At 56.9% G+C, this 10107-nt stretch overlaps 1 protein-coding gene across 4 annotated transcripts in view; it reads right to left on the bottom strand.

Moving 5' to 3' along the window:
* Positions 1-282: 282 nt before the first annotated feature.
* The window catches only part of SLC6A20 (solute carrier family 6 member 20), a 28858-nt gene continuing 19033 nt past the window's right edge, over positions 283-10107 (bottom strand). For all 4 annotated transcript variants that reach the window (XM_087824584.1, XM_087824580.1, XM_087824581.1 and 1 more), the window contains 4 exons: positions 6499-6703; positions 4504-4663; positions 1820-1985; positions 283-1115 (listed from right to left, as the gene is read on the bottom strand). In XM_087824584.1, the coding sequence (XP_087680710.1) occupies positions 966-1115; positions 1820-1985; positions 4504-4663; positions 6499-6703 (681 nt within the window). In that variant the 3' untranslated portion in view covers positions 283-965. The remainder of the gene's footprint in view (positions 1116-1819; positions 1986-4503; positions 4664-6498; positions 6704-10107) is intronic.

Below are 10107 nucleotides of genomic sequence, written 5' to 3'. Positions count from 1 at the left end.
TTGCATGGTGGACGAAAGCTGTATCATAAATACGGTGTCTTCAGTTACAAGATGCTCGGTTGGAGTTATATACATTTCAGAAAACGTATGTACAGATAAATAATTTAAAATGGACTGCAAGTAGTGTTCTTGGTCTTGCCTGTAAGGAGCAGGCTGTCATGCCCGAATTTAACATGAAGTCTACGGGACAGTTAGAGGCACTTGCACCCTGGCAGCGGCTCTGGCACCGTCTTTAACGCACTAAGACTCGGGGGGGGGGGGCCGTCTGCGTGGGCTCCTGGCATAACCATCCGAAGGCCTTTGGGGCTGCGAACTGCAGAGATCGTTTGGGGCGATTTCTGTAGAGAGGACTGGCCTGGACCTACTGTGAGAGACTTCGAGTCAGAGAAAAGTGCCCCCCGGTGGGTCCCCAGTAGAGGGCTTCTCCACGGCCGGTCACTGGAGAGCACGGCGACCGCCTACGTGCTCTGACAAAAGAGGGCTCAGTCTGCACCAGTGACGCTCAGGCCTGCCCTCGGCGAACTGAAAACACTGCTTTCCAAATGGACCTGAAAACGATGGGCCTCTAATATTTTGGAATGTCTTTAGGGAAAAAAATGGCTTAAATTTTATTCCATAAAAATGATAGTCGAATGTCAGCTCACAGTGGGCGCTAATCCTAGGACTTCCCTAGACTCAAGAAAGCCATTGTCTTCTAGGCTGGCCTTGGAAACCCTGCCTCTGGTGACAGGGAGACAGCTGGGCGACCTTGGGGGGAGGCAGAGGGCAGAGCGGCCGCTTCGTGGCAGGTGTGGGCTCTCCTGGGGGTGGGGTCTTTTCCCCCCACCCCTTCTAGTTCTTTCCAGACTCAGGAAGACCACGGGCTCAGTGCATCCGGAGTAGATACTTGCAAAGCGGCTGAGAGGGTTCCACGTGGAACTAGTAGCTGAAACTGAGCAGCGACGGCGGCCTTGGGAGCCCGGCTCTCAGGCCACAGGCACCGTGTCTCCCTTCTTGAGGCGGCGCATGACAAAAGTCCCCAGAGCCACCAGGGGAATGCACATGGTGGAGGAGGCCACCAGCAGCCCGATGACAACCAGCGCGTACGTGGGGTAATCCTTGGTCACAAGCTGGCCCTGGAAGGAGAAGCTGAGCGTCGGTGGAAGGAACCTCCCAGTTGGGACATCCCCAGGCCCGGGGGGGTGCTTTCAGCCTGTCACATGTTTGCGTGGAGCTGGGCCCTTCACACCCCGCTCTGCTCACACCACACACACTATGTGCGAAAAGACAGTGTCTTCCACCCATGGGAGAAGAAGTCCAAACTGGCCAAGTTTTTCTATGACAGTGTCTGTGTAAGGACAACTGGGGCTGTGCAGGCTGTTAAAATACTGACACAACGAGGAGGTGGCCCTTCGGGCTGCTGGGCAGTGCCCTGAGCGAGCCTGTCCTGTCTCTGCCACACCCAGAGCCAGGCCTCCGCAGCATCCAGCGGCTCAAGTGTTAAGATGAGTCCCCGCAGGGCTCAGGGCCGCTCCGCCTGGGCTCAGCGCCCCGTCTCCAGGCCTGTTCGGCCTTTCCTAAGGGGGCCTGAGTGGCTGGAGTCAGAGGGCCTTTGTGGCTGCATTTTCCCGGCCCCCAGGAGGAAGGCCACCGGGAGTTCTGGGGGATCTCACCCTGTTTACTGCAGCACGTGTTCTAAAGCTCAGAGCCAGGCTTTGCCGAGAATTTTGAAATACCTGGTGACGCGGCCCTGTTGTGACAGATAATCTGCCCACACGCCGGCTGAAGTCCCTCGGTTTCAAAAAACTAAGGGCTGTGCTGTGGGGGAGCCGGCAGGTACCTGCGAGGCGTCCCAGGCCTGGTACTGCAGGGTGCCCGTGAGGATGTAGTCGCTCAGGTAGAAGAGCAGGAGGCTCACGATGAGCAGCGGGCTCACGCCGGCCCACATCACCTTCCAGTACCAGTTCAGCGCGCGGCCCGTCATGGCCCGGAGGTCACTCTCAAACCTGCGCGGGAGACGGGAGGAAGCCGGATGGTCACACGGCCCGCTTCCCTTAGGGAGACTCTGCTCTGGCTCCGCTGAGATCTGAACCCAACCGCCCTGGTTCCTCCTGGGGACGGGGTGTGGGGTGTGGGAGGGTAGAAGGGCCGAGGCAGCCACAGAGCGGGGGCAAAGCGACCACCCCACAGAGACGTGGACATCGGAAGACATCTTCCTGGCGCCCACCTTCAGACGGAGGCTGCTGGTGGAGACCAGAGGGCAGCTCCTGGCAACGGTGGGAAAGGTATCGGGACATCTGTCCAGCCAGTCTCAATGCCAGGGGACGCCCGAGGGCAGCTCTGGCCCACCCCTCCCACCTGGTGTCTGCCAGCCGCTCTACTGTCCGTTAGAAACACCCCCAGAGGGGAATCTCTTTCGTCCCCTGAAACCACAGCAGGTTTTCTGGGCTGGGCGGACCGAGAGCCGGACCTGGGACTAAGCGTCGAGGCCTGGCAGCTGGAGGTGGCCCGGCCGTCGGAGCTGCCCAGGTGCAGTTGCCCGCAGACCACCAGTGTGTTCAGTCACGTCTGCAGGCTTTCTTTCCTTTTCTTTAAACTGACTCTTTTGCTGAAGTTTAACAATAGCATGGACTAATCATATATTTTAAAATATACACACAAATAAGTACAGAAAGTATCCTCAGCACTTTGGGAAATGCTGACCCAGCCGTCTCCCCGTTTCACGGGGGGAAGGTACCTGTGACTTGTGGGAAGGCCCGGTCCAAGCGCTCTAAACCTGCTCCCCATGATGGGAGAGGCAGCCGTGAAGAAAGCGGGGTGGGGCGGGGTGAGGCTCACCAGCTGCAGCCGCAGCCGCCTGCCTCGCTTGGACTCGAGGCCTGTCCTGAGTTCCCACGTGAGCCTGTGGGGACCTCCACCTGCCCGCATGCTCCTGCTGACCTAGCAGGACCTTAGGCTCCACGAACACTCACGTGCACAACGGGAACACCTGTGACTCTCAAGACCATGCATGGCAGAAAGCGTCGGGTCCCCTTGTCCCTTTACCTCCCCTGCTCCCCACTCTCCTGGACAGAGAAAGGTGGGAAGAGCTGGCTGCAGGGAAAAAAGCTGCACAGCACTGTTGCAAAGTGGCCGCCAGACTGCGCTGTCCCGCCAGAAAGCCTGCCCTCTGCTGGTCGTTCCCAGCTCTGACTGCTGACGGAATCCCCAGGGCACCTTGGGTTTCTCTCTCCACCCCCACAACTTACCAACACCGGCTTTGGATGGACCTGTGGCCTCTCCAGCGCCTCCAGTGGGCCCTAGGTTCTGTCCCTCTGTCCCCAGCCTTCTCTCTTGATCCTGAAACACCCACCCTCTCAGGTGACCAATCTTTTTCTCCGTCTAGAAAGGCATTTCCAAGGTGACCAATTTGTCCCAGGTTACCCGGGACTTCCCTGGGTTTAGCACCAAAAGCCCCAGCGTCTCAGGGGACCCTTCTTTCCTGGGGAAATGGGGTGAGCCGGTCACTCTGACACTGAAGTCCTCACACTGTTACTAGCTGCGGGGAGGAGTGCGGGCGGGTTAGAAGGCATTCCTTGACCACAAACGTTCGGAAATACTGCAAATCACAACTCCTCTTTGAGATTCACAACTGTCTTCAAGGGTTTGAGAAGCCCTATGGCAAATGAATTTGGCTTTAACTTGTGTCTTGAAATTATGTGATCATGGAAATCCCTCAGAATGACTTCCAAGGACATAGTGGTTCCCAGAATGTCCCAGCTGGTCCCCCGACCCGCCTCTGCATCGGTTTAGGAGATTATAAAAGACTGGGGTGGGAACAGCTTGGCACAGCCTTCCTAGCAGGCTCATGTTCAAGCAGCTGTTCCCAAAACGTAATGGGCCTCGGACGTGTTAATAAGTGAGTGTGATTCAGGGGCTCGGGGGCCTGAGACCCTGCATTCCAACAAGCTCCCTGAGGCTGCTGCTCTGGGACCACACTCGGAGTGGTTCTCAGAGTGTCGGCCCCAGACTCACCTGGAGCTTGAGCCCCCCCTGCACCTACCCAACCAGCGGGGGCCTGTGCACGTCCAGGTCTGAAAGCTGCTCCCCACCCGTGGTTCTCAGCCCGGCGACACATTCCCACAGCTGGGAGATTTAAAACTCCAGGGCTGTGCGTGCCCCAGGGCTTAGAGCCTTCATCCTGAATCTGCCAAACTTCCAAGGTCTGAGTTATCAACTGGACTTTGGTCAGCGAGCTTGAAAAATGCTGACGTTGGCCGGGGGTCAGAGCAGCCAGCGCCTGGAGGCAGGATTCCCTGCCCCCGGGGCCGCGGGGGTTCAGCAGGGCCCGTGGGCCACTGCCCTTCAGTGAAAAGCAAGAGCGCAGGAAACAGGGGAGACGGAGGCTGCAGGCGAGCTGGGGGGACAGTGAGGCAGAAACCAGCTGTGACCGGGGGCAGCTGCAAGGCCTGGAAGATGCCGAGCTCAAAGGGCGCGCGGTGCCCACAGGAAAGGGTCGCTTCCCGCGGGGCGAGGCCTCCTCACCTCTTCAGCCCGAACACGTAGCACACGGCCACCGTCTCCACCAAGACAATAAGCAGCAGGGACAGCGTGGCCGCGTAGTCGTTGAAGATGTCGAACCAGTAGTTGCCGGCCTCCAAGGTGAACACCATGCCGATGGCGCAGTTGATGAGACACACCAGACCTAGGGCCACAGGACCACATGCTCGCCCGCCAGGCACCCGCCGGGCACCCGCCTGCTCACCCGCCTGGCACCCAACTGCTCACCTGCCTGGCACCCAACTGCTCACCCGTCTGGCACCCGCCTGCTCACCCGCCTGGCACCCAACTGCTCACCTGCCTGGCACCCAACTGCTCACCCGTCTGGCACCCAACTGCTCACCCGCCTGCTCACCCGCCTCCCACGGGCAGCAGGGCTGCGGGCGCCGGGGGACTCTGGCTGACCGCCTGGTCCGCGCGGGTTGGAAGAGCTGCCGCGGTTTGGCCTCTCTGAATGTGTGTGCTGTGCGTGTGTGTGCACGTGGGTGTGCCTGAGGGCTGGGGCACAAGGGGATGGTGGCCCAAGGAGGGTCAGCAGGCGTCACTGACAGCTCACAGAGCTGCCCTGCAGGGGGCACCAGCTCAATGGAAAAGAGGGCGCTGTGGGCACCCCCTGACTAGGGGATCTCGCCAGGCTGTGAGTCTAGCTGTTTATCCCAGCAGCTCAGTCCCTGAGCTCGTGGGAGGCGAATTGGGGCAGGAGATGTGACCTGGGGATGACACTCTCAGGACTTCCTAGAGAGGACTCATCCTAACAGAGGAGTGGGGGGCAGTGGGAAGAGAAGGTACCAAGTGTTTGTGCAGCTCCCACCCCTCCCCTGAGGCAGGGATCAGGAGCCGCCTCGTACAGATGGGAAAGCCACGGCTCAGAGATGTCGAGAGACTTTCCCAGTGTCTCACAGCACGTACGTGGTGGAGTCAGGGTTCAGGCCCCTCTGCCTCCAGAACCTGGGTTCTTGTCCGGTCTCCTCTGGCTGCCTCTCTTGGGCACCCCTCTAAGTACTTGACTCTAAAGCTCCCTCCTGGCCTTTCCACTGCTACGCCCTACACCACCAGCCACCGGGCCCAGCCTGAGGGGGCCACCCAGGGGAATGGGACAGTGTGGCCAGCAGCTAAGGGCACGCAAATGTGGCTGCAGGGTGAGGCTAAGTGCTGGAGGCGCTGACAAGGGGGGGGCGGCTCCCGCGGGGTGAGCAGGACTTCAGGGCATGGGATGGGAACTGGGCCTGATGCCGGCTAGGAGGAGGGAGGTCGTGGATGTGGGGGGACAGGGGCATCATCAAAGGCAGGGTCCGGGCCCACGGCGTGGGAGTGGAGCAGGCGGGAGGTGGAGTGGTCGGAAGAGCAGGTTCTTTCCCAACAGGCCTGCTGCCCGCAGGCAGAACGGCAGGTAAGTGGCTCCTGTGATGGGCTGTTGCGGGGCAGGAGAGGGGCAGGCGGCTGCTAGTCACAGCGAGCGGGTGGGGCTCCGAGAGGGGGAGCGAAGGCCGCGCACACACACCGTGTGATCACGGAGCCCGAGGACGCGGGAACGCACGTCAACGGAGCAGTGAGAACAGCGTGGCTTCGGGGGCGGGCGGGGCCCTCTGGTGGGGGAAGTGCTATGACCTGGGTGGTGGGTACTTGGTGGGCAGTGTGTCAGGTTCACTGAGCCTGTGCGTAGGGAACGTACACGCTGTAACTGTTATACCTCAATTAAACAAAGACCAAAGCTGCCCCTCTCCTCGCCTGGGGAGCTCTGGTGCCAGGCTGGGGAGTCTGGCCTGTTCCTAGGCCGGGGTGGCCACCGCCTGTCCCCGCAGTGTGGAGAACCAGAGGCACGGGGTGAGTGACAACCAGGTCCTGATTGCCCGAGGTGACGAAAGGGTGAGGGCAGGACCACTGGGAGGTCGCCGCAGCTCCGTGGCCACCGCAACAGCCACGTAGCCTCCGAGGCAGCCGTCCGGCTGCTTGTCCCCAGCTCGGTGCCCGCCCGCTCACCTGAGATGGCCTCCTTGGGCAGGCGGCGGGTAATGACTTTGCTGTCGGTCAGAGGCGTGAGGATGGCGGCCGTGTTGCCCAGCATGCTCCCGATGCCCAGCATCAGCAGCATGAAGAAGTATAACACGGACCACAGCTGGGACACTTCCATGTTCTTTATGGCCTCGGTGTAGACGATGAAAGCCAGGCCGGTGCCCTGGACGGCCTGCCCCAGTGACAAGACCCCAGTTACACACCCAAGGGACCCACAGCACCTTGGACACACCCGATGCCAAGCAGCACGGGGGACCTCAGCGCTGGCCACGAGAAGCCACATCCTGGAGTTGGCTCTCCCAGTGTCACACCGGACCCCAGGCTCCCCTGGGATAGAGATGTGAGTTGTCGGGAGCCCATGTGTGAGGGGACATTTCAGTGAACTTGGAACACTGAGTCCCTTTCTGCCCCCAACTCATGTAAATTCTGGATAAAACACAATAAAATAATGTTGGGGTAACTCCTGCTTCTAGTATGATGACTGTCTGGGTGTCTGAGGCCTTGGTGGCTGGGAGCCGAGGCCGGACGGTGGGGCCAGAGAAGCAGGAGCAGGATGCCGGGGAGCTGGCCTGGCCAGCTGGGAGCCAGGACAGGCAGGGTGGCTCAGTGGCCCGATCCCTGCGGCAGTAACACCACTGTGGGGACACTAAAGTGTGGAAATGAGCCTGGAACTCCTGCTTAAAGACAACCCTGGGGGGAGGAGGGAGGTTGAAATGGGCCAGGGTTGGGGTGGCCCCTGGCTACCAGCATCACAAGAACAGAAGCAACCCCTCTCTTGGGGAAAGGTCCCCGACTGGGACCCACAGGACCACCAGCGATGACAAGCACTGAGCCTGCAGAGATGCGCAAACCCACGAGGAGATGCGCCAGTGTGGCTGGAGAGTCAGCAGCAATAAGAAACAGATTCAGAGCACCGCTCCCCACGAGCGGCCGGTGCTGGGACGTCGGATTCGGAATATGAGCGGGCGCAATGGCATTCCAGTGGGGACAGGGGGACGGTCAGCCCTGGGTGCAGACACTAGGGGGTCCCGTTTGCAGAGAATCTGCAGGTAACAAAACCTACTGAAGTTGACCTGCTTTTTATTATTATTAGGAGCTGACAATTTTCAACAGTGTCAGTGATAAAACACTTCTCCCCTCCAGGGCCGACTGCTCTCTCCCCTGCCCACGGCCACCTCCCAAACAGCTAGGTGGGACGTATTTAAAGAGCTAAAATGATAGAGATAAACATGTAACTAGGAACTATTAGAATGAAAAGCAAATTTGAAAACAATAGTGTCTAAAAAATTATTGAGTTAAAAGGCTCAATTGACCGTTAAATGCTACCTGTAGCTACAGAGAGAGTTAGTGAACTGGGGGGTTGTGTATATCCCGGGAATGAATCCATAATGAAGCAGATAAAAGAGAAATTAATAGTCAAGTAGGGTTGATGAGAGGGTCTAGCATAGGCCTACATAAAATTCCAGAAGAGGCAATGATGACCAGATAACAGGTAGGAATCTTCCAAAACTGGTAAGACAGCTGGCCCCACAGGTCCAGGAAGCCCCCCTCACCTGGGCCGGGGGGGTAAACAGCTGAAGACACCCGGAGCTCAGGCGCCAGGGCCCAGGGGAGGGGAGGCGGGACAGAAACAGGACCGAAAGGGCTGGGGGGCAGCGCCCGCAGAGGAGAGGGCCTTTCAGGGGCTAGGGTGGGAGCTGAGTCGCCTGCGAATAGCTTCAGTGTTGGGAGAAGCAGCTGCCGGCCCGAGGCCATCTACTCAGCGGGAAACCGGCTACGAAATGGGGGTCGAACCCGGGGCGACAGGGTGGGAGGCAGGTCGGGCAGATGGGCGCACAGGGGAAGAGATAAAGGACAAACGGCCAGTTATAAAAGCAGTCAGGGGTGCGCAGCACAGCACAGGGGTATAGTCAGTAACCCTGTAATAACCGCGTGGCGTGGGGGGGGTGCCGGCCTGTGGGGTGAGCGCCCTGTACGTTATAATAACGTCCGGTCGCCGTGCCCTACGCCTGAAGCTAATATATTATTAGCTGTAATAATAATTAGTGCCCACTGTCATTGGAAAATAAATTAATTTTTAAAATGGGAGCCAAATGTAGACATTTACATACAAATAAAACTCAGCGGCATTATCATAAAAAACCTGCTGTAAAGGAACGCATTGCAAGGCAGGAGGGAAAAACACCCAGAAGACGGCTGGGAGGCAAGAAAAACCGGTGAATAGGTGAAACGGCTAACAGGAAGAGAGCTACAGCGGCATCCAGTTACGGGTTTAACGAAGACAGGACCGGACCGGACAAAAATGCCATTTAAACAGGGGGGATGAGTTGAAAGTGCTCCGAAGTCAAGGGCAGTATTTAACTTTAGGCTTTATTAAGTTAAATATACATGGAAAACTTGCAAGAAGAGAAATGGAGTATACACATTCCAAACGGTTAGTGACTAAGGAGGGAAAAAACACAATAGGGGCAAAGCAGTCTAAATAAATCAATAACCACATAATTGTTGGACATTGAGCCAAGCTCAAAAGTGAGTAAGACTCCTGGGTGCCAAGAACAAAGAAAAAATTTGAACCTGAACAGAAACTAAAGCCGAAAGACCTCACGGGTCCTCGGAATGGGATCTAGGCCCTAAAGGCTGGGGCTGGACCTGGGGATATGGTCCCTGTCTGGGGACAGAGGGCCGTGCCACTGGCCCGAGTCACCAGCCAGCCGGGAGCAACAAAGCGTGGTTTGATCCAGGACATGACCCAGAATGGCTCCACCCACAAAACAAAATGCCAAAAAAACTTCAAGGTAGCTTGCTGGCAGCCAGAGCTTTGGGCCTTCACCAGTCTCTATTCTTATAAGGCATCCTCCAGAGACACCCTCTAGAAGTATTAAATATAACAATTAGACAAATATGCCCACTCTCATTTCTGCCTCCACCGCCTGGAAGTCCTAGCAAATACAATAGGAAAAAAAAAAAAAGGCAATATAAGGATTGAAAAGAAAATTGCAAGCAGGTGATATAAGAGTTTACGCGGAACGCTAAGGTGACCCTATAGACAAATACGAGAATCAGTAAGAGAATTCATCGAGGTTGCTAGATACAGGAGGAACATATGAAGACCTTTAGCTGTCTGCTGTTGTGAAAGGTGTCTTTAGTTCCTCTGTCGCTGTTTATTTTTGTTCAGGGGACTTTAACTTTGTCTCCAAAACAGTCTTTCCTTTTCTCTTTTAAAATATATCTTTATTGATTTCAGAGAGAGGAAGGGAGAGGGAGAGAGAGAGAGAAACACCAACGGTGAAAGAGTCATCGATCGGCTGCCTCCTGCACGCCCCCGACTGGGGGTTGAGCCCACAACCCCGGCCTGTGCCCTGATCAGGAATCAAACCAAGATCTCCTGGATCCTAGGTCGATGTCCAACTGCTGAGCCACACTGGCCGGGCTCTTTTCTTTTTTATTAAAAAAAAAAAATCTGAGCCCCAAATGACAAATGTTTACAATTCTTCATTCAGGGTGGTAGATATATGGGCACTTGTTATATTATTTTATGTACTTTTCTGTCTTTTTAAAATTTAAAAGGAGAAAGGG

This window comes from Miniopterus natalensis, chromosome 15, assembly GCF_054644295.1.
Source record: "Miniopterus natalensis isolate mMinNat1 chromosome 15, mMinNat1.hap1, whole genome shotgun sequence".
Classification (NCBI taxonomy): Eukaryota; Metazoa; Chordata; class Mammalia; order Chiroptera; family Miniopteridae; genus Miniopterus; species Miniopterus natalensis.
The sequence above is the reverse complement of the archived record's forward strand: the minus strand, read 5'-3'. Positions and strand labels throughout refer to the sequence as shown.